We start from the raw sequence: 24,780 nt of genomic DNA on the forward strand, positions 1-24,780 counted from the left end.
TAATCTCAGACACTTGGGAGGTTGAGGCAGGAAGAGCACAAGATCAAGGTCAGTCTCAGCAACCTAGTGAGACTTGGACTCCAAATAAAAACCAAAATGGACTGAGAGGGTAGCTAAGTGGTAAAGTGCCCCTGGGCTCCATTCCAGAGCCAAAAAAAAAAAAAAATCACCTTTTCCCCAAATTGAGAGGTAAAACCCAGAAGCTGCACTAAGTTTATCCTGCGGCCCGTTTTTGCCCTCAGTCAAGGTTCTGCTATATGCTGAACACAGACCTGGTCCCCCCGCAGTATGGATACCATAAGATGGCAGACTCCTACTCCCAAGCAGGACCTCGGAGGTGCCAGCACAGACTTGGGAACCACGTGGGATGGATGAGTGCCGCTGCTGAGGGGTAGGGAGTGACCACAGGACAAGGCTCCAGCCACCTCTCCCACCTTCTGGCCCTGCTCCTTCTCCACTCCATCTCTCTCCTGGGGGAACCTGGACTTGTCAGGGACCCTCGGGGTGAACTGCCATCCCAGGCCAGTGGCTGCGCTCCACTTTCACATTCTGGATCTCATTCCCACCTCACCAGCCCAGGCAGACCAAGCTTGCCCAGGTGAACTCGGCTCTCCCACAGCCCCGCCTCCTCGCTCCAAGGCCTGGGTCCTGCAGGTGTAGGCGGGCCCAGTCTTGCCACTCAGCACCTCTTGCTGTCCATCTCCTGGGGCTCTGTGGCAGGTACCTGCTCTGTGTACCCAGTACCCTATTCTGGTGCTGGGTACACCCTATCACCTTGGCCAAAGGAAGTCTGGCCCGGCTTCCTCCCTGACAGCCCTCCTTCCACCTTTACCCACCAAAGGTGAGGCCAGCACCATGGCCTACTCACCCTGGTGTCCAAGATGTGGGCTCTGGTGAACCCAGGGCTCTTCCCAGCTACTCTGTGGTCTCCCTCCCTCATCAGGAGCTGGGGACACCTGGCACTGTGGTAACTGGTGACTGTTGGTGTGGAGTACCTTGAGGAGGTAGCCAGCTCCATGGGACCAGCCACCCCTCACCTTCCCCACAATCCCTCACCTTCCCCACTATCAGAATCTCATCTCTAGTCAGTAGGTCCATGCCTCCTGGGTGGAGGGACAAGCCCAGTGACCCTTCCCACCTGCCCTCCCAGAAGCAAGCCCTGCCATGGTGCAAAGGTATCCTTTGGTTTCAGGTAGTCCAGTGTCTGCAGCCCAAGGTGGGAGTGGGTACATTAGCCCATCAGCTCCCATAGGACTTGGTAGCAGAAGTAGTTGCCCTGAGGTCAGGGAGAGGGGTAGGCCCTTAGCTCTCTAGAAGGAGGTGGCTTGGGAGTCCTGGCAGCTGGGGGAGGAGAGCCAGAGCTAAGCTAACTAGAGGGACAAGGAGCAAGCCACCCCTTCCTCACCCCTTCAGCCCCAAGGGGAGCAGCTGCTGTTGGAGCTTCCTGCCTTCCTAGAGACAGGTGCTGGCTCTGTTCTGGCTTCCTCCTGCCTCCAGAGCTCCGCACCCAATCCCACAGCAGGCGGGCGCTGACTCAGCCCCACCACTTCTGCTTCTAGGCCTGGGAGGCCCACATGCAAAGCTGGGGATGCGCCTTGGCGCTGTTGCAGCCAAACCATGAAGCGGGTAATGTCACCATCCCTTGTTGGCTGGGGGACTTCCTGGAGGGCACCCCTGCCCCAAGGCAGCGCACCTCAGGGCAAGTTTGAAGGAAGGCAGCTTCCTGGTCTAGGCCAACAAGAGGCACAGCAGAAGCAATTCCAACCCTAACTCAGGCTGGGGAGCCCTGGGGTGTACCCAGCACCCCATTCTGGTGCAGTCACAGCCCTGGATGGGCCACCAGTGAAGCAGAGGCCATGATTGCTCCCTTCCCACCTATGGTGCTGTGTGACCGTGCCAGGGGAAGGGCATGTGCCACTGAGTGCTGAGGAGTGTGTGGCTGCTGTCCCAATGGGAGGGAGAAAAAGCAAGGAAAGCACAAGTTATTGTCATCGGGAGGAGGTCACAGTTTCTCCGAGCAGGAAGGGGCAATTAGGTCAATTATCTCCCTTGGCAGATAGAAAGTGAAGGGGCCGAGCAGTCAGACTTGGCCAACATCACACGGGTGATTATTGACAGAGCAGGACTCCAAGCCAGGACTATTTCCATTGTGCAGGATGCTAGTCACCATCATTACTCTTCCCTTTGGCTGGTTTCTCCGTCTGTTGCATATGCATTACTTCATGTGACAAGGCACCAACCGTGGACTCAGCCTATTGACAGGTAACTGAGAACTAATGGGAGGAAAGGACTTGCTCAAGACCACCATGGGAGCCAGGTGCAGTGGCGCAGGCCTGTAATCCCAGTGGCTCAGGAGGCTGATAGGGTAAGAGGACTTCAAGTTCAAAGCCAGCCTCAGCAATTTAATGAGGCCCTCAGCAACCCAGGAAGACCCTGTCTGTAAATAAAATATTAAAAAAAAAAAAAAAAAAGCTGAGGATATGGCTCAGTGGTTAAGCACCCCTGGGTTTAATCCCTGGTACCAAAAAGAAGAGTGAGAGATCACAGTGGGTGTTTGTGGCAGAACAATGGCCAGAATCCAGGCCACAGAAAGAGTTTATCCCAATCTTAATCCTTTCCCAGGCCCTTCTATCTTGCACACCCATGGAACTTGTTGGTGAGCAGAGGGGCTTGGGGCCTGTTGGGCCAGTCCACCAGCCCTCCTTCCCACATGGCTTAGTACAGTTGAAGGCATGCAGGGGTGGACTAGCACAGACAGTCCCTGTGACCTGTGGCAATCTAAGCGCATCAGAAGTCACCAGCCCTGACAATTAAGCCACCATTCAAGTGGAATACTATGCAATGACTAAAAGTGATGTTTGTGATGTAACGTTAAATTAAAAATGAGAGACTGCCAAGTTGTATATTCACCATGTTTATAGATCTACAAAACACACACAAATGTATGAGCAAAAAGGTGGAAAGAATTTCACTCATGTGATCACAGGGGCTGGGCTCCTAAGAGACATTTCCCCTTTGGTTTCCTTTCTCAACTTTCCAAAATGGAATTATACTACCTCCATGATGTAAGAGATCTAATTTGAGAAAGCATCAAAAGTATCTGCAAAAAGATGCAAAATATGCTCAAGACACAGCTGAGGCAAAACTGGGAAGCAGATACCTATTATTTCAATGGAAATCAGAGCACAGACTGCACTACCCTCAGGAGCCCCCAGTGAGCTGGCCAGGCTTCCTGAGGTGGCACCTGAGGCTAAAGAACTCACCACCCCAGGTCCCAGCCCCTTGCATCTTTCCTACCCAAGATGTTCTCTAGTCTTCCAGGCACCCACATACGCCAGCCCCTGTCTATCTCTAAGCTCGGTGCAGGGGACTTAAACTCCCTGTAGCTTGACAGGCCATGAGATGGGAAGAGGCCTCTCCTGGTGATACATGCAGTGGAGGACACGGGCATGGCTCCCTGGGGCTTGTCTAGTCTTGATGGGTCCTGGCAGCCTGCAAGCTGTGGAGGGCAAAGCAGGAAGCTGAGGCTGAGCTTCAGTTACATGACTCAGCCAGTTACTAGCTGAGGGGAGGGGCCTCCCCCCACTCTTGGCCTCAGTTTTCCCCTCTCCACCCCAATTACCTTCTCACTAGCTATGTCCAGGAGGAAGTGAGATAATGGAAGAGGAAGAGCCTTGAATCCTTTGACTGGGGGAAATCCCTCTCTGCAGACAAGGACCAATCCTGAGGCCAGAGCCCTGCCCCTCCTTCACCCTCGCCCTTGTCCCATTTACCACACCCCTGCCTTGGTCTCCCACTCTGCCATCCAGGGCGGGCCCCCTCCTGCTCCTCCTTCTCCATGGGTGGGAGTGACATTTTTGCCAATCCATGGAGGCAAGAATCCTGGCACTTGCCTGTCCTGTGGTCTTGCCTCTTGTGAAGATGGAAATTCAGTAAAACTTGTTCAAAATGAGATACCACGGCAGAGTGGTACAGCTGCTGAGGGGCTAACTTTGTAGGAGAGGCTGCTCCTAGGGTTCAAGAGCCCTGTGAATCACTCAGTACAGGGATGTCGGGCTTGGAGATAATGTTTTGAGGGACTGTCGTGCAAATATGAAGATTTTTTACTGTTGAAGTTCATTTCCTACCCCAGTTGGAGCTCTGCGTTTAAAAGTACTAGAAGTCTCTACTCCCAGACTCTATGCCCTTCGCTCTGCCAAATTCTACATTTATCCACACGCTGGACTCATTTGTCCCCAAAGCTGGCTGCTCCTCCCATCTTCCTGGTTTGTCCTCATGGCCAGCCATACATTCTCCTAGGCATGCCAAAGACATTCTGCCCCTCAGCTGCCCCCAGCATGGACTCAGTCCTTCTTGCTCCTTCCTTGTGGTAAGATCTTTTATGCTGGGCCTCTTCCCATTCCCCAGGCCTAGGGTTTGGGTCCCCATCATCCCTAGAAGCCTGCCATGTCCTCCTCCCTGGCCTTAGCCCCTTAGTCTCACCCTTCTGTCATCAACAGAATAAACTATCTAAACACTCTGACCCCAGAGAGCTCCCAGTGGCCACAGGAGCAAGCCCTACTTCCAAAGGCTTTCAAATCTCTTGCAGCCTTTTCCCCACATTCTGCAGACCTCCTGCTGTGTGGCTCCTAGGGAGAGCCAGTCAGAGCAGGACAATGACCCTGCTGCCCCTGTCACCTACAAACCCACCCACACTCCCCTCTCCCTCCTTACGTGCATGTCCCTATGTTCCATTCTTAACAAAACAGCAGAGCCACTGGCCTTGGCCCAAAACTCATTTGTTCCCCACTCCCACATAGTGCTCTCCCCACTTTCTCCACCCCCATGTGCTAACCATTTGACTGTCCTACCCCACCCTGAGGTCGTCTCTCACTTTATTTGGTCCTCAAGCCAGTACAGTTGGAGAGGGGAGAGGCAGCCAGCTGCTAGTCCATGCTCCTGCTTGTGACACGTGATTTGAATGCACCCTATCAGGAGGGTTCCATGATGGTCATGGTCTACGTTCACCCCTCCAGTCAGGATAGGCCTCAGACTCAAACCCTGGGCTGCTCCCCGCTGCCTCGCTGGCCAGGATGTCTTGCCATTCACTTGGATGCTTCAGCTCAGACATCTTAGACAGCATCTGGTTTCCTACAGTCTTCTCTCGGCCTCAGCACAAGCCCCTGAAGGTTCCCCTTTCTTCTGCACCTCCCTTAGCACAGTGCTTAGCCCCAACCAGGTATTTAATGAACACTCATTAACTAATGAACAAACCAGTGAGTGAATGAATGAATGACTGGGCACATGAGGTTCAGGCATTGCGAGGGGTGCAGCTGTAGGGTCCGCTTTGTTTTTCACTCTTTAAATTATCCTGAAAAATCTGGGCTGGAGCTGTAGCTCAGTGGCAGAGCACTTGCCTAGCATGTGTGAGGCACTGGGTTTGGTCCTCAGCACCACATAAAAAAATAAATTGAATAAAGGCATGCTGTCCATCTACAACTATAAAAAAGATTTTTTAAAAATTATCCTGAAAATCTGAGTCCCTTCAAGGGAAGCCCGCCCCTCCCCCCAATTCTCTTAGAAACACATTGGCTCAGCTGTGGCTAAACCACACCAGATACTAATAAATACTAACTTGCATTCATACTATATTAAGCCAAGAATTTTAAAAAGCTCTTTAGATTCATAGAGAAACTAAGGCAAGAGTGTTCCACCCATCTTTCCCCCCGTGGTGGGTAGAATTGACAGAACCAAAGTCATGCCCAGATCAGTGAAGGCATGTTGTCTCATGGCCTTCCCCCCAGGAAAGGGCCCCACCATGAACGTGAATCCAGCACAGAGCTGTAGCTTCGCTTGCCTAGGAAACCACCAAGTTTTCCAACGTGACACTGCAGGATGCTTATTTAAAGATGAGGAGGACACAGGCAAAGGGTGGGGCAGGAAATGAGAAAACTGCTTAGAGATGGCTTAGGCTCTGTCTCTGCATATGAGGGTTCCAGCTCTCGGTGACCTTTTTCCCTAACCTCAAATGTTTAAAAGTATTTGCTGGTTTGTGAGAAATTGTTATCCAAGGAAACTCACTAATTAAGTAGGCTTTATCTGATGCTAGTCATGAGAGAAGTCCTCAAGTTCAGAAAGAAGAACTGTAAACAAAAGCTGTGCTCCATCTTATTACAGAGTAGGAGGCAGAGAGTCCACCTAACAGGTGGCTTTTCCAAGATCCTAGAGTCAAAAGCTATTAAAGCAGATATGTGTCAGAAGGTTGAGAAAATATACCTAATGTACAACAGCTTTGCAGTTCTTGAATCATCCAGTCCTTAATATGATAAGTGTTTAGTTCTGACAACCTGGGTGAAATATAGTGTGTACTTGATAAATTGTTAAAACATAATTACCCACTAACCCCAACTCTTCCTATATTATTACTAGGCTACTAAACTATCCTCAAACGGCACTGTCAAATACAACACTAATTTAGAGAAATAAAATCTTAAGAGTTGGCTAATGATGTCATCTTTAGGACAAAAATGAAATTGGTCACCTGATTTAGGAGAGTTTTTTTGTTGCAGAGGTTGAATTGGGGGTGGTTTATTTTGATTTCTCCAACAAGGAACAAAATCAAAAGTCTTGTGTAAATAAAAAAAAAAATTTTTAAGAAGAGGGGGAAAAAAATCCACAACAGACTGTAAACCTACGTATCTCCTCTCACACACACTACAGCACCTGCCTCTGCCTGGAACATCCATGTGTATCCATGTGTAATGGTAAATCAGCTCAGCTTTCCCACTGGGCTGGGAAGAGCAGGAGAACAAAGGGCCAGAGCCGAGAGGGCACCATGATTCAGAGGGGAGTTGTTGCCTGAATACACAAGGTAAGGAAGCCCAGTGGTCAGGCAGGGTGGTCAGGCAGGGTAGTCAGGCAGGGTGTGCCTGCTAACAGGGGAAAGACAAGGGGCAGGCCAGGGAGAGAGCCCAGAGGAATGAGGACCAGGCACATCCGCCAACACAGAGACAGCTTCAAAATGATGACCTTTTGAAGGAACCATGAATTTCTTTCATCAACTGATTTCCTTGCGTGTCTATGATGCTTCATTTAGCAAGGCTTGTTCTGGGCTGAAATGGAATAGGTGTAAATTGACAAATGCTTGGAATCGGGTTCCACTCTGGAGGAAAAAAATACCTCTCCACTGGCTCCTCCAATGCAATTAAAGGGAAAAGACATTATTTTAAGGGTTCTTCTTCGAATTCAATTTGAAGGTAGGTCCTGACTTCCCTCCTGACCTCCCCCACCCCCACTCCAACACACACACACTTAGACAATGGCGGAGATCTGGCTTGCTTTCTCTTAAGAGAGGCCCTAGGGTCACAGACGAAGCAGCTGTCAGGCAAGCGGGCTATAATCAGCTTTAACCAGCTCGCAGCCTGCAGAGGGCATAGACCTGCTTATTCCTACGGAACCAGATCGGGCTGCCGCCCGGGATGGGGTGGGGTAGTCTCGCTTTCTGTTTGAAATATCTTCCTTATCCAGGATCTCAATGTCCAACTTACACTGTAGGTCCTGAGAATTTAAATATGCACATAGAAGAGGGTCCTTTAAAACTCCAAATCATGACTTCCACTACATGTCACATGTCACCCCCAGCATGATTTATAAGGACAGTAAATCAATGAGACAGGAAACAGAAAAGTTAAAACACAACTCAAAATGGGTTTTTCAGGCGAATCTGAAATGCTACAAGATTGCTAGTTAAGAACAGTATCCCTTTTCTCAACCTTGGTGTCATCTCCCCTTCCCTCACCAGCGACACTCAGTGCCTGTGTAACTTGGAAACTAACATGAAATGTGGAGGCTATTGAATATACAGGTGGCCAAAGATAGGGGCTCTCTCTAGCAGTTGAGCTGTTTCAGGGTGACAGAACAACTGACCTCTCCCATCACCCCAGACTTCTATTGTTAAAAGATATGGACTAGATGAGACTAAAGTCACCATATCTGTACCACGAGAAAAAAAAAAAAAAAAAGGAAAGTAAAAAGAAAAGGCATTCACTCAAATCTTACAATGGGAGGTGGGGGTGGTGGGTGAGGGGTGGGGATAGAAAAGCAAGGGGGAAATCTAAACAGCGGGATACGACAATAAATGGGAAAACAGCAAGAGAAAAAGCACACTAGGTTAATATAGGAAAACTAGTTCTTTATTGAGAGATTGTATATTAGTATTAGTGGATTCTGTGTGTAACAATGTCGTCATGCACACGATACAAAAAAAAAGGCTGGGCCCACCATGCTTCGGAAGGGCAACAGAACAAAAGCAGCGTACAATGAGCAGATGGCCCGGGCTGCACGACCACAGTACCACAGTACGGTTCAGCGGGGTAACATCTCTAACCGAGCGCTGTACAGTGTCAACTGGGGGATGTAAAAAAATACAGATCATGCTTTAGTTTTAGTACAAGAAAAGGTGAAAAAGATACACAACCAAAAGGATATTTGATACAGAAAAAATTACCCACAAAATAAGAACAGGAAGTAATTCAGCACAGCAGAACACGCTACCCCTGTTTAATGGAAAACCATTTTGCTGAGATTTTTTTTTTCTTTCTTTCTTTTTTTTTTTTCCTCTTTCTTTTCAGATTGCCAAATGGCAGTCTGGGGAGGCTACTTGGGACTTTATTTTGGAAGGGCCCTCGAAGTAGGGGCCTTATTCTTTCATGATTGCTGCTGTTTTGTTTCAGTTTTTGAGCAGGTCTGGCTGGCCAAGCAGCAGAAGGGAGCCGGCTGTTAAAGGGACAGTTCTGAGGGCCAGGGCAGATGTCCAAAGATGCTCTTGACATTGTACAATTAAATAATTAAGACCCTATGGCCACGGCTCCCCCTTAAGCCACAGACCTTGGTATACCAAATTTTCAGAGGCTTGAAAGCAGCAACTGCCATTTCATCAAAGATTTTTCTTTTTAACAGATAGATATTAAATAATTATGCCTCCAACTAAATGCAATCCTCAGTTATGTCTGGGTGCTGCCTGGAAGCCAGCCAATGGCCACCCGGACAACTGGAAAATGGGGTGCTGCAGCCTCTATGCCAAGGCAAAAGGAATCCACTTAACAGGGATTTACAGTGCAATGTATTCGGCTAAACAGGATGAAGATACAAAAATGGTTATTTCTCTGCATCTATTCTGAAATGGCCTACATCCTACACTACTACAATGGATACTAAAAGGAACAGATTTAAGCTGGCAGACTATCTAATAGTTTTACAAGAAGATTGTGGTTTAGGACCTTGTTGAGTTAAGCATTAGTATCCTCTATCGGAAGGTCATGATTTCTTAGCACATTGTGCTAAATTTTACTCACAGCCCAACTCACCCCTCAGCCCTTAAATTTCCTGTGGGCGTGTTTGCCATGAAAGTAAACTTTGACTGATGGGCAGAATTTGTTTTGTTGGGATTTTTTTTTGGGGGGGGGGGAGTGGTATTAAAAATAAAATTTAAAGGCAGCTGAACAATTTGAATTTCAAAACATGAAACCGCATCCTGCAATGGTATTTAGAGATTGGTGGTATTAATGAGGATGATAATGATTTAATCAGGATAATTATACTTTCAGGCTCAACATCCTTCTTAATCATTTTTGAATTTCTGCCTAGTGTAATGTTCCACACCCGTTTTAAGAGGAAATGCCAAGTAATAAGAGATAATTGTGCTTTGGGGGTGGGGGCTGGCATTTCCAAGAGTCTCATGCAGCCCCCCCCTTCTTCCTCACAAACCCCTTCACCCCCCACCTAGACTGGCCTGAGATAGGGGATACTGCAGCTTAAATAGCAATGCCTTCCTCAGATGGAGACAGGAAATGGTTAAGAGGGTGTCACAATACAGCTAAATGCGAGGCAGAAGGGTCACAGCGCGCACAGCAGCGAGTTGACCATTCACTGAGCTACACAATGAAGAAAAAAAAAAGATTTGATAAATGCAGAATGTCATCATTCTATCATCACACAAAAAACTGCGGTTCAAACAGGCCTAAGGGGGCCAACCTTGCCTTTTGGGTTCTGGGGACAGGCGCGGGGCTGGGGACAGCTGGGCTGGAAGAAGGAGGGCCGGGCTTTCCTTGCCTGGCCCAATCCGGCCCCTGGGGCGCACTGAAGCGCTGGCCCTGCGACCCCGCCCCCCACTCTGGCTCCGTGAAGGAGCCAGGTCGGCAGAGGGAAGACATCATTCTGTGTGTGAGGGAGGGGGTGGGAGAGGAGGGCCTTAGCCAGCAGGGATTTAAGCAGACGTGGAGTGGGAGAGAAGAAACATTTCCAAGAAGAGAAATGTGAGTCCAGAGGCAGAATACAAAAAGGAAAAAAAAAAAATGAAATGCATCTTGGATTTGCTTTGGGAGGTGGGAATATTTGATTAAAAGAAAATGGAAGAAATGTGGGGTGGGGGAAGAAGAGGGGGAAATCAAGCTATTGCTGTAGCAGAATGTAAGGAAAAGGGGATGTGGGAAAAGGGGACCGTGCAAACACACCCCGTATATCACAGTTAAAAACAAAGCCCGCGCTGGCCTGCTGCTTGGTCAACCGCTGCCTGGGGCAAAGGCCTGGCACGGGGGCAGCTTCCCACCTCACCCTCACACACAGCGCAACACCCAAGGGCCAGACACCCCACTCCGGCAGGACCCAGGGGTGCACGGCAGCGCACGTCTGATCTCTGAGGCGCGCACACACACATGCATGCACACATACACACGCGCACACACACAAGCATTTTGAACCCGTAAATGCAACTGTCATACAAAGACAACTGGGAAGTGGGGAGGGGGGGACGTGAGCAGGGCCACAGCACAAGGTTAATAACATAAAATGGGTTAAAGGAGAGAAAAGGATGGGACGGGAAATCGTGCAAGTGCCCACCAGAGGGTGGGGGCTGGGGCATGGGATGGGGCAGATACCCAGATCCCAGCTCACAAGCCATCGGTATTAATAACCAAAAAATGAAAAAATACAAAACACACACAACAGAAAATACACATAGACTTCAAAAAAAGCAAATTACAGAAAACCAAGCATGCTTTCTCTTCTCTCTCTCTCTCTCTCTCTCTCTCTCTCTCTCTCTCTCTCTCTCACACACACACACACACACACAGAGTCATATATCTCTCCTTCTTTCGATCATACAGGGCTAGGTATTAGGGGAAGTGGCTGTGATTTGGGGGAACCACGTCCGCCGCAAAGAATAAAAAATGGGGCTAGGGAGGGAGGGACCCAAATTCGCCAAACCCTAACTTCACTACAAAAGCTCCCACGAGGGCGGCCACCCCGACACTCGGGGGTCTCCCCAAAAGGGTGTGGGGAGCGGCCACCACTCGCCCTGCGTCCTCGCGGGTGTGCCCTGAGCCCCCGGCCGCCCGCGGCGCCCGCCCCCGCCCCGGTGCCTGCGACGATCCACGCTCGGAAGCAGACCCCGAAAGGAAAAAGCGATACCTCTGTTTCGCACAGAGCCAAACACTGGAAGCACGAGATAGCCGACGTGGACCAGGACCATCCTGGCTCCTCGCGCGGCGGCGGCGGCGGCGGCTGCGCGCGGGCCCTTTGTGGCGCGGCTCCGGGGCGCGGGCGCGGGCGGCGGCGGGGCTGCGGGAGCCGCCGGGGCGGGAGGCGGAGCGCGGGGCGCGGGCGGCGGTGGGGCGGCGGCTGGCGGGGAGACAGATGGCCCATGGAAAGGCTCCCTTCCCGGCCCCTCTCGACATTCAAAGGCGCTGGGGCCGCAGCTGCCGCCACACAAAGGCGCGCGCAGCCAATGGGAGCGGAGCGCAGCGCGGCGCGGCCTCGCCGGAACCGCGGGGGACAGCGGGGACCGCGGGCGCGCGGGTGGCGGGGGGGAGGGAGGGGTGAGGGCTGGGAGGGAGCGGGCGGCCAATCGCCGCGGCCTGCTGCGGGGCGCACGGGGGAGGGGTCACCCCCACGGGACGCGTGGAGCCCTGTGCGGGTCCCTGGACGCCAGCGGGTCGGAGCGCGCGCGCAGCGCCCCTATATACGCATATACACACGGGCGGCGTGCACACGGAACGTGCACATATGGAAAAGGACGTGCTCTCAGACATGTGGAGGTGCGTTCGTTAGTGCAGAGTCAGACACGAGCGTACAAAGTGCACACGACCCAGAGGTCCCTGCACATCGCGCACAGGTCACTCAGGGACGTGCGCATGGAGGCTGGCGCACGTGCAGTGCCTGACTGCGGGCACAAGTGAAGCTGGAAAGCAAGCAGCCAGCTGCAAACAGGACTCAGGCACTGCCGCACAGACACACACACACACATAGCGAAAAAACGCCTTGTTAAGGCAGGACACGTGCCAAGAACGCATTCCCAAAGACACACAGAGGGGACACACAATGCAGACACAGGTAAGACTGTACACTCAGGCTGACACACCACAATCTTGCTCTTGCAGAACAGAAAGCTCCCAATAATTTGCTGAATTGAAAACTACACATTCACGGAGATGTGTGCTCACAGTCCATACACTGACACACTGTCCACAACTCAGGGCTACCCAGCGCAGACTCTGACACAGGCATACCCAACCATATGCACAGACACACCCACTTCCACAGTCTGCAGGCAGATATGTGAATCAATCGGGGCTCCTGCAGATTCACTTGTGGTAACATGTCATGTGTGACTGTGGCTGGCCATCTGGGTACTCACAAAACAAGTGAGACCCCTCATCCTGAAGCCCTCTTCTCAAGTGGACTGTTAAGGGCATATTCATGCACACTTGGTCAACCTGCCATGAAAACCCCCAACTCAACCATAGACCAGACTCAATGTCCACACCAAAGCCAGGGAATACTTGGGGGCCCATCCACAGACATTTCCTATTCTGGGGCTTCTCTTCAAAACCCAATGATTCCTTTATTTAAAGAGTTTGCTAAAAACAGATGATATACATAGTATGTGAAGCTGGAAAGAATCTAACCCCACCCAGCCTGCCCACTCTTAGAGACAAGGAGAAAGGGCCATTCCTGCAATCCATGCTGAGCATGAGTCAGGGTACAGGGAGGAGATCCAGATCAGCTTGGGATCCCAATCCTGGTAGCGGAGAGGGAGCCTTCAATAATGTCATCAGGCAGTCACCACAGCCTGCTATGTGCTGAGATGGGCCACAGAAACAGGGCATGGGGAAGGCTGCCAGTGTGTGGGAGTTGGGGGAGCAGTTGGAGTTGACTCCAAGAAAACGTCTTGTAAGACTTCTGAGACTTGAATGAAGAATCAGAGATGTGTGGTGAAGCAAAGGGAAGACAAGTTTGGCCTAGACTGTTTCCGTAGTTACAGAGGCAGTGGCAGGGCAGAATCATTTCTCTCCTACACAAGCTCAGGGATCCATCGAGCCCCAGCCCCTGTTATGCTCGAATTCGGGACCCCCAGAGACCCAAGATCGATGTAAGCAGCAAAGAGGTGTTTATTGCGAGCTAGCTTGGTCCTCCGCGCGCACACACACAGCAACTGGTGATGCTGAGAGGCCCCGAACCTAGGGTTTGCAGCATTTTTATACATTCTTTGGAGAGGGCAGGGACTTCACATACATCATAGCCTCTTTTAGCAAATCATCACACACCGCGGGAAAATCAAATAACAACTCTAAAACATGATTAGCATATTCACTGGTGGGAACAAGTTGGGTAGGGGTGATTGGTCAGTACAAAAGGGGTATTCATTTGAACTGATTGGTTTAAGCCAAAAGGGGTGTATGTGCTGAACTACATGGTTTCCCAACTTGTTATCAACCACCATAAACTACTGGGAGGGTCATCTGGCATCCCAGGTATTTCTCTGTCTCATGCTAATTGGTGGCTGCTAGGGGGCTGCTATGGATCCCCACCTAGCCTGAGTCAGGGACACCTGGTGCAGCAGATCTCTCCTGTTATTTGTAGATAAACAACTTAGCAGGGTGGGAATGTGCCTAGGAGTGCTCTGTGGGTTTTTCCAAGGACAAAGGCCATTGCCCTTCCTTGGACAGGCTTTGCTCTGAGATAGAGGCTGGTTTTTCACCCCTAGCCCCACCCTGAACCCCTCTGGCTGCCTCCAGAACTCAAGGATGGAGCCAAAGGGAATCCACCCAATGGTCACTTGAGACAATCATTTCTACCCATGACTGCCACCAGCTTTTTCTTCTTTTCATTATCTGTTAAATAGACACAATGCCACCACTAATACAAATGTGGGAAAAAAAAATGGAATGACTTTAACATCTAACTACTAGAATTTTTTCCTATTCTATTTCAAGCTTTGTTAATATACATACTCATATCAGAGTTGTCATCATAATCTACATATTTTTATCCTGTTTTTAAAATATTAAATAGGGAACATTTTCCTGATCTTCTACAAATCTTTGTAATTGCCATTTTAAATGTTTGCATAATACTCCAACAAGTGAATATATTGTGAAATTACTTGATCATACCTTATTCTAGGACATTTATATGTTCCCTGTTTTCCACTATTACAGTAAACTTCTTCATGAATATGGCTTCTTGCTTTTGTGAAACTATAAACTTAGAATATTTCTTTTTTGTGTGTAGTGCTGGGGATTGAACCAAGGGCCTTATGCATGCAAGGCAAGCACTCTACCAACAGAGCTATAGAATACACTTCTAGGATCAGCATTCCTAAATTAATATAGAAAGCATTATAGCTCTTGCCACATATTGCTATTTATCTCCCCCTCTACTGAGAATTGAACCCAGAGGTGCTTAACCACTGAGCCACGTCCTCAGACCTTTTTTGTATTTTATTTAGAGAAAAGGTCTCACTGAGTTGCTTAGGATCTCGCTAAGTTGCTGAGGCTTTGACCTTGTGATCCTCTTGCCTCAGCCTCCTTAGCCACTGGGATTGCAGGCGTGCACCAAAAGCCCAGCCCCACATATTACTTTTTAAAAAGATGAAAGTCATCGTCAATGGTATATAAGTTCCTTTATTCCTCTGAAATCTTGCTAGCTTTGGGAGGACATTCTTTATTTTATTTTATTTTGACTTTTTGTTAGAGCAGCTCACAAAGCCTCATGACCTTAATAGAAGAATAGTTAGAGTACAAACTCTGAAATCAGAAATCAGATTGCCTGGGTCCACATCCTGGCTCCAACACTTTTTAGTTTGGACAAGTTATTTAACTTCTCTAGATCTTGGTTTCAGTATTTGTTAAATGTGCATAGTAAGAAACCTTCCTCCTAGGATTAACATGAGAATTAAGTAATACTGGTGGAGTACTTACACTAGTGTCTGGCTGTTCCACTTTTAATTCTTTGCCCTTTCCTTGTCCATCTCTCCTTGCCCATCACCTCCCTCCACCCAGGTAATACTTAAGGTTGCCTATTTAATACATTTAGTGTAAATTATACCATTACAGAACACCCGACAGGTAAAAGCAGTCACATCAAAGGATAGACCAGCAATGTAAACCTAGAGAAATCACAAGTCCATCTAACAATTATACCCTTTACATATCTTATATATCTGTCCACAAGCTTGAGCCTCCTGCTAAGATTATTGTGGATCAGGAGGAAGAGTTTCATTTTTAATGAAATCTTGAGCAAACACCTTCCATTCCTCAGCCTCAACACATCATCTGTCTAATAAGCCTAATAAGTATATCTGCCAGATCTAGTACCTTGTAGATTTATTGTGAGGATCAAAATGAGGAGATACTATGGTGTCTGTAAATGTTAAAGAGAATGCTAAAAGTATAAATACAGCTGTAACTCCAAGAATGAAACTTGATTATTATCTTACCCATCACTTATTTTATGGATAAGGAAACTGAGGCTCAGACACAGGGTTATGAACAAGGTCACAATATTCATGGCCAAGTTAGAAACAGATTTCTAGTTTTGCTCCTGCTTCCTATTTTCCACCATCATGTCAGGATGGCTGTTTTTCCAGCCACTCCCATTATCTAAAGTCCATAGATGTACAATGAAACAGATTTCTGAGAAGAGAAAGATTTGCAAAAATATGCCATTCATAGGGGCTTTGCATGTTCTTTCCATCCCTTGCCAAAATCAATGTCTAGTACGTGTTTAGGGGCTTGGTATGTGAGACTCAGAATCATACAATGCCGCAGTCTGGCTGGGCACAAAATAACCAAGCCTCCAGGAGGCACTTGTAGGTTCAAACAGGAACTCCTTTATTGCCCGAACTCCCGCGAATGCCACCCACGCGGCCCTTCCAGGAACACCACACACCAACCGGAACTCCCTCCACCAGAACCTCACCAAGCAAAGCGAACTCTCCAGGAATCCCAGCGAGAGCTCAACTGGACTCACTCATGGGAACTCTAGAGGAACTCAACTGGATGATGCTGGATTGAAACAGGCTGTCTATTCAGTTGTATATGGACCCCTGCTGTCCTGCAATAGGGTGGCTCAATGGGGGTGACACCCTATTACAGGACAGCAGGGGTCCATATACAACTGAATAGACAGCCTGTTTCGATCCAGCATCATCCAGTCACAGCAATTATACACAGCTTAACTTAATTATCATCATCTTAATGGCTCGCTGGCATCACCTCTCAACCACTCCTTCTGGTAATATGCCAGGTGCCATTCCGACTCGGCTGTGGCTCTCAACAATACAATATGAAAGGTAAGGTCCATCTATACTTCCTGACCCAAAACAGAAAAACACAACCCTCTAATGTAGACAGAGCATTGTCACAGTGATCCCTGCCCCACACTTTGATTGCTCACTCTCTGAGGCTCCACTACAGCCACCTACAGCAATTGCATATTTCTGGGGCCCAGAAGCATCTGATTAGAGAACAACTCCTGTAGAGCCCAATATCGTATCCAGGCTACAACCACCATGTCCTTTAATCAACAAATGAAAAGGAATCTACCACATCAGTCACGTAGACATCAAACATTTCCAAGACTGATGACAGAATTCCTGCTCTTCTCCACACTGTGTTGGCATCGAGTGGAGACAGCTTTCAGAATCGGTGCAAAGCAGCTGTGCTTCAGTGAACCCATCGTGACTAGTGTCACAACAGCCCTGTGATAAATATGGCTGAGATTCTAGATGCAGCCTGCTTCAGAGAGGAACATGGCCTCTAGCACTGACAGCCCTCTGGGGATCAGGTCACAAACACAAGAAAATAAAGACTGATCAAGAGGAACGGTCCATAACCCAGGATGATAGCGAGGCAGGCAGAAGTCAAAGTGGCTGTGGGTAATCAAGAAATTCTTTGGCTGGGGTTGGTGTTGGGTAAACATATAATGGCAGCAGCACCCCAGAGAAAAACCCCAGCATGGCGTCTAACGACCCTCTTTCTCCTCTTTGAATCTTTCACTGGCTCGAAACGTTCCCACCGCGCCAATGTTCAAACCCTGCTGGTGGGAAGCCTTAGCCCCAATTAGAATTAACTTCTTGGGCTCCGGAACTGACATATGGGAGAGCTTGCCAATAAACGGGCGACCTGTTATCTACCTCAGCCCTGCGACCTCTCCTTAGACCTATATAAACACACAGCCTTTTGTAATAAAGTGGGAAACCTCTTTGGTAATCTGTGTCTTGTGGTGCGGCGTTTTTCCAGTCTTACAGTTGGGAGTGTAGCTTAGTGGTAGAGTATTTAGCATGCATGAGGCCCTGGACTCCACCCCCAGTACCAAAGCAAAAAGAAAAAGAAAGAAAGAGAAGAAATCCTTCAGATGGACAGAGTGAGATGAGAGACCCTAAAGAATGGACTCATTTGTAATGGACTGAGAAAATGAGGGAGCCCTTGGGTTAAGGAAGCAAAACATAAACAAGGCCTGGGAGTACATGTAGAAGAAAGAGGAGGAAAGAAAGGGGAAAGGAAGGAAGAAGAGGAGGAGAGAAAAAGAGAGAAAGGGGAAGGGAAGCAGCAGAGGCCTAGGCTGAGTGAGCTCAATGACCTGAGGCTGGCCCTGGCATGGTGGCGCATGCCTGTAGTCCCAACAGCTTGGGAGGCTGAGGCAAGTTCAAAGCCAGCCTCAGCAATTTAGCGAGACCCTGTCTCAAAATACAAATTTAAAAGGGGCTAGGGATGGGGCTCAGTGGTTCAGGGCCCCTGGATTCAATCCCTGCTACCAAAAGGGTAGGGGGAGACCTGAGGCTGAATAGGGAACATGACATGGATGGGAGCAGGGAGGACAGGACCGCTTACTCATGGGTCCCATGCACAGTCGCAGAACCCTGTGTGCACAGGAAATACAAGGGACAAATTGGGGGAAGCACTTCAGCCTTCACTCAGGTATGGGTCAACAGGATGCAAAGCAGATACCCAGGCTCCACGATCTTCCTCTCCAGCATCGCAGGGAAATTGTCTGAGCAGCTGGCTGCCCAGGTGAAGTGCTAAAGATTCTGGATGCCCTGACAGTGAGCGGAGCTAAATGATGAAGTCCTGGGAAGGGGTGGAAGCAGGAATGTTGTGGGATGGCTTTCTTAGAAGATAAAGCTCAGGGGATTAAAGAGAAAGAAGTAAAGAGAAAGAAGCACTGATCATATTTTTCACATATATTCTCAATTATTTTGAGATAACAAAATATTTCATAGGAGACATTTCTCTTTAAGAGAAGTATTGGCTAGAGGGGTGTGGTGGCCCACACATGTAATCCCAGCAACTTGGGAAGCTGAAGCAGGATGAACACATGTTCAAAGCCTGGAAAACTTAGTGAGACCCTATCTAAAATAAAATTTAAAAGGCTAGGGATGGGGCTGGAGTTGGGGCTCAGTGGTAGAGCACTTGCCTAGTATGTGTGAGGTACTGGGTTCGATTCTCTATCAATAACTAATAAAAATGTTTACAAAAAAAAGGCTGGGGATGTAGCTCAGTGGTAGAGCACTTGCCTAGCAGGCATGAATTGCTGGCTTCCATCCCCAGCACCCACCACCCCCTCACACACAGTATTGATTAATAAATTAAATAGAAATGATAAAATGAGAATATCATCCTAACAAAGTAATAGTTCTGGGCAAAGACCCTTAACACTGCTACTATGATGAAAAGAGAAGCAACAGGACATAATGTGTCCCCTGATAGAACACACCCCACCTTGAAGTAGTCATTACCAATCTATAGGCAGCACAAGACACAGAGAGATTTATTAAAAGGGCCTTTGGGATACAATCTGAAACTCTCTGAGACAAACCAACCATTTTCTTAAAAATAAGTAATCGGGTGAAAGAAGGAGATGGAGGGGGAACCTATAGAGATATAAAGGTTTAATCAATCAAATGCAATGTTTAGATTTTTGTGAAATGTGATTTGAACAAATAAGCTATAAAAATCATTGGGGAAAGGCAAACATTGACTCCATCTTAACTGATACCAAGGAATTGTTTTATTTTAGATGGGATAATGGTATTGTGATGATGTCTACACAAACAACTTTCATATTTACAAACACTTTCCAGATGACATTAAATGATGTCTAGAAGGTTCTCAGGAGAAGGGACAGGTGAGTGCGAGTATAGGTTAAACTATACCCATGTAGATTGACAGTGATTGGTAACTGTGGAAATTAGATGATGAATACATGAAGGTTCATTGTATCATTCTTTCTACTTTTGTTTATATTTGAAAGTTTTCAAAAACTACAGTAAAAAACAAAAACAAAAAAGACAGCTAGCACATATCCTTGAATTCTGAAGATTCACAAAAAGATCCTCTCTCTGGGTAGGCAAGTTAGAAAACGGGCTCTTCATCACATTTGACACAGCTAGGCCAGAAGCTCAGGCCACATTCCAGTTTCCTCTCGCCCCTGCCCCTTGGATTGCCACCTCTTGGCCACATGACATCTCATCCTCTGGAACACAAACGACTCCAGCTCACGACCCCAGTCCAGGACCGCCATGGACAGTTTACTCACTCCAGACCCTTGGTGTGCGAGAAAAATAACCTCTCTTGTTTATACTACTGAGACTTTGGTCTCGATGTTCACAGTCAAACCTAATACTGAGTGACAGTAGAAGTGATTCCTACCTAAAGAAAGGACTGAAAATACTGTAGAGGGCTCAGACAAGGAAAGAGCATGTCTAGTCAGGTGGATATGTTACCGCTGTTGACCGGCGACGAGTTCTTGCTTCCCCAATGTTGAAGAATAACACCAAAGAAGCACGCCGAGGCAAGGTCAGAGTAGAAATTAGAAGTTTATTAAAGGACAGCAGAAAAGACTTCTCCCGGAGGAAGAAGGGGACCCAAGAGGTGGAATCCGTGGAAGTGCGGTTGTTTCCCCTTTTTATAGTTTTGGTGATGGAATGTAGGTTGGAAGGCCCGAGGGGTGGGACACAGGTGGGCCAAAGAAGTAATCTGGTCAGGAAGGACTTCTGAGTCAGCACCTTTTTGCTGGGGGCTGTTCATTAACATTTCTTTGAGGTGGACTTTGGCCTAGGGCCTTTTCGGGACTTCATTAACATTCCACGAGCTGTCCTGCGTTTCCCGGAATCATTGCCAGCATGGCCTCCATTTTAGATTTCACTCGGCATTAGACCCGATTTATCTAACTACACTGACTACCTAACTTTAAGTCTGGCTTCAGATGGATCATTGGCTACTGCTGCAAAAGTATTATGTCATAAATAAAAATAACAGCCCAGTTGCACATACCAGCAAGCATTTATCCTCACAGGTCTGTGGGCTGGACAGGGCCACTTCTGCTCTGGGGCAGTTGTGGTTGTTTCTCATAGAGTCAGGTCTGTGCATTGCCGGGTAGGGTATCTCTCATCCTCCTTCAACTAGTCAAGGAACGTGTGGTTTTCCACAGTGGTGGCAAGGAGACATCTGCAAAGCCTCCAAAAGCATGCCAGAGGTGACAGCTTATGCAGGGACCCAGGGTGAATTAAGAGAACACACATAGGTTTATGTGATGGGAATAGAAAAATGCATGCACGTGCTTATGGGAGAGTGTGTGTGAGAACGAGAGAGAGCTCATGTATGCACTTACTGAGGGAATCAGGAGTTATTTGGTAGATGTTGGGGGCACACTGACTAGAAGATTCTGAGCCTTTGAGTTAAGTCTCAGGAAGTCATCTACCATCTATGTATGAAATGAATGAGGGTGTAGGTAGATTCTAGGAACTGGGGAGTCAGTTAGATGGGATTGAGAGTCAGGCTTGGGAATGGCACACTGATCCTGCGGGCAGGGAGTAAGGGAGGAACAGAGAACATGCCTGACAGGGTTAACCAGAGAAAAGCGTGTTCTATAGCCACTCCTTTCCTATGACATATAATATTCCAAAAGTGTCTCTGGATCCAGACGTTCCCAAACCCAAAGTGGCACAACTGATGTACTCATCTCTGCAAAGTTAAGCTTTCCTCTTATTACCTTTGTAATGATGTCATTGTTGCTAACTTCTTCACGTGTTCTCTGATTTTGCTTTTATTGGACATTAGGCAGTTATATATACTCATAAATCAACCCCCAAATAGGCTTCACTGTAGCTAACATGCCTCAGCTTGAGGAAGATGACTATGGTGCTGCAGAGACATTCAAAAGCTTGAGTTTGCTTTCCTTCCTCCTTGGACAACACAACCACTGACGTTTTACCGACCCTGTGGCTACCTGGAAGAAAGACCACATTTCCCAGAATGCTCTGCAGTCAGGTGTGGTTGTGTGGACTAAGTTCTGACCCGATGGGATATAAGCAGAACTTCATCTGTGACTCCCAGGAAGAGTTCCTCAAGACTAGAAGGTGTATCTTTCTTCTCTTTATCATCTGTACCAAGTGCAGGTTGGATGTAAGGGCTAGACCTGGAGCAGTCATGTCGAGCACTAATGTGAAAAGTATATGCTAAAGACAAGGCAAGTTTGAAAGATGCTGGGATGCTGAAGGATCTCATGAAGCCACACTGACCCCAGACAGCCTGGCGACTTCTTTAAAATAAGAAAGAATTAAATTTCTGTCTCTCTGAAGCCATTGCTATTTTGTAGTTTTGACTTTCTCCCACCTGCAATCAGGTGTAAAATCTCCACATGACCACTGATTTCTCCCTGTGCGGGCACTGGGCTGAGGTGACACATTTTTGGCTGTGTAAAGGTTTGACTTTGTAAAAGGTTTTGACTTTGTAAAGGTTTGTGGAAACGGGTCAGCTTTAAGTTCAGAAGACAGGCGCTACCCCAGTGTACTCGGAGAGGGCCCCAGGAAGGGGAGAGCAAGAGGATGAGGCCCGGGTGTACTCGTGAATGTTAAAGGCATATTGAACAAATTAGGTGCAACAGGATGGATTGATTAAGGTTTTTCCTCCAGATAATGGAGACATTATGGCCTTATCTTAGTCCTTTAGTTCCCTTTGGGCACTTCCTTCTCATCTGGCAGGGGTGAAGAGGGGTGAAAGTGCTTTATATAGAGGGCACAAGGTAGTCCCTGGTGCACCAGGGACCTCAGTGGGCTGGTTCTCACACAGGAGCATAAGAATCAGGTGGAGGCCAAGTTTAAAAGGTAAATACCCAGGACCCAGCCCCTGAAATTCTGACTCAGGACACTGCAGGGCAGGGCTCAGGAACTGTATACAAGTACCACCTCCTTCTGAGGGAATTTTATGTGGGTTTCTGTCAGGGACTAGAAGGAAATTCTCCTTCATAAAATAGCCTGACAGCCCCCTGGGAGGCATCCTGCAGCCACCTATCTCCCTGGAACATCCTGCGGTTATCAGGATCATCAGACATCTTTATCAGGATCATCAGCTGGCAGTTTTACCACCCACATCCAGCAATTGCTGATTAGAGAGCTTCCCCATCCCCAGCATATAAATACCCCTGTGTGAACAATAAAAGTTTCCAGCTTGATCAGACCCCTGTCTTGCTGTCACCTTTCGTGTCTCTTGTCCCTTCATTCCTCCCCATCTAGGTTCGCTGCCCACATTGATGTGTCCTGCTGGACGGGACAAGTTTCCTCTTTGAAAAACATAGCTCTGAGATCCAGACCATCTGTGCTGAGATAGCTGCACTCTGTCTGCTACAATGTCCTCTGAGTGCCCACTGCCATACATTGCTGGTCGCAGGGGCTGCCCAAGCATGAGAAGCAGTGTGAGGTTTTTTGTTGTTGTTGTTTTTTGTGGTGGTACTGAGGATTGAACCCAGGGCCTTGTGCATGTAAGGCAAGCACTCTACCAACTGAGCTACATCTCCAGCCCTCCATGTGAGTTCTTGAGCAGGAGTGATCCAAAGAACACACCTTTCCTTCTTCTGGCTCTGCTGCCCTGAAATCTGCTGCAGGAGAACAAATGAGATTTCAAATCCAACAGGAATAGAGGTTCTTTAAAAAAAAAAAAAATTAGGTTCTCAGGCTAGCATTTTGACCCTATTCTGGCTCAGCCTACTTTCTGACTTGGCGACTGGAGTGTGATTGGCCCACAGTGAACTCTAGATCAGAAGTCATCTTTTTAAGCCAGGTGTAGTGTCATACACCTATAATTCCACCCCAGGGACTTGGGAGGCTGAGGCAGGAGGATCACAAGTTCAAGGACAGCCTCAGCAACTTAGCAAGACCCCTGTCTCAAAATAAAAAATAAAAAGGATTGGTTGGAGATGTAGCTCAATGGTAAAAGTGCCCCTGGGTTCAATCCCCAGTACCAAAACAAAACAAAATCAAAACTTCACAAAGAATAAATAAAGTCATCCTTTTAGAGACAGGGACCTGAGTTGTTGAGAGAAGAGGTCAAGTTGGTCCTGAGACCTGTGATGGGAATGTACTCAGTGCTTCACACGGATGTGGCTCTTTCCTGCGTCCTCAAGTCCTCTTACAGAGGCTCAGCATCTCTCCCTTCAGTGGGCACAGTGGCTCTGCTTGTCACTCATGGGGGAGGAACTTGAGGCTCTCAGAGTATAGATTTTTTTTTTTTTTTTTTGGTACTGGAAATTGAACTCAAGGACACTTAACTACTGAGCCACGTCCCTAGTCCTTTTTCATATTTTACTTAGAAGCAGGGTCTCACTGAGTTGCTTAGGACCTCGCTCAGTTGCTGAGGCTGGCTTTGAACTCATGATCCTCCTGTCTTAGCTTCCCCAACTGCTGGGATTACAGGCGTGCACCACCATGCTTGGTCGAATTTAGGATTCTTTATCCAAGTCAAGGAGGCCAGATTCACCCTGGGTACACACCCAGGCACCTCCTACTGCAGTCCTTCCACCTCATGGCACTTGCTCATGGTTTACATCTCTGCCCCAACCTGCAGAAGCAAAGCAAGGTTGCCTGCAGCACACCTCGGCAACGTGATGGCCTCACCTTACAGTGGAACCCAGAGGAGTGTCACAGCATCCCCTCAAATTTTCCAAAAATCAGGCACAGAAAATGCCATGGGCTGGCCCTCACCCCTTTGGGTTCAAGCATTGTTCCTGGATTAAAATGTGGCCTGTCAACCCTCTAGAAGCCAAGTCTCCCCCCTGGGAACTCAGCTCAGCCTAGCAACATATTCACCAAGGCGAGTGAATTGACCTACAGAGTCTTTTGTCCCCCCTCTGCCTCTCCTGAGTCCCCTGTCACTCAGTGAAACCTGAGACCATGCTTCTCTAGGGAGTCACAAGGCCTGGGGTCAGATGCCTGGATTCTAAAGATAGAGTTTCAGGGTTTGGGCCAAGCAAGGGGATAGATCTGAGCGGGCTGCTGAGGCCCAGGAAAGGCCACTGCTGACCTCTAAGGCTGGTCTTGGGGACCCATCATAGAAGGCAGCGAATGCCCTAGAGTAGAGGAATGGCCCTGCAGGGTGGGGGAGGTGCCAGGGGACAGAGGCCAGGCAGACCCCCAGGGATGCAGCCCTGCAAGGCAGATGTGGTCCAGGCTCCACCCCGCAATATGTT

General features: G+C 48.2%; 1 protein-coding gene across 1 annotated transcript in view; it reads right to left on the reverse strand.

Moving 5' to 3' along the window:
* Positions 1 to 11,512, reverse strand: part of Ark2c (arkadia (RNF111) C-terminal like ring finger ubiquitin ligase 2C) — a 105,568-nt gene extending 94,056 nt beyond the window's left edge. The window contains exon 1 of the mRNA XM_071602791.1: positions 11,446 to 11,512. Within this exon, the coding sequence (XP_071458892.1) occupies positions 11,446 to 11,506 (61 nt within the window). The 5' untranslated portion in view covers positions 11,507 to 11,512. The remainder of the gene's footprint in view (positions 1 to 11,445) is intronic.
* Positions 11,513 to 24,780: the final 13,268 nt, after the last annotated feature.

Source organism: Marmota flaviventris, chromosome 16 (genome assembly GCF_047511675.1).
Source record: "Marmota flaviventris isolate mMarFla1 chromosome 16, mMarFla1.hap1, whole genome shotgun sequence".
Taxonomy (NCBI): Eukaryota; Metazoa; Chordata; class Mammalia; order Rodentia; family Sciuridae; genus Marmota; species Marmota flaviventris.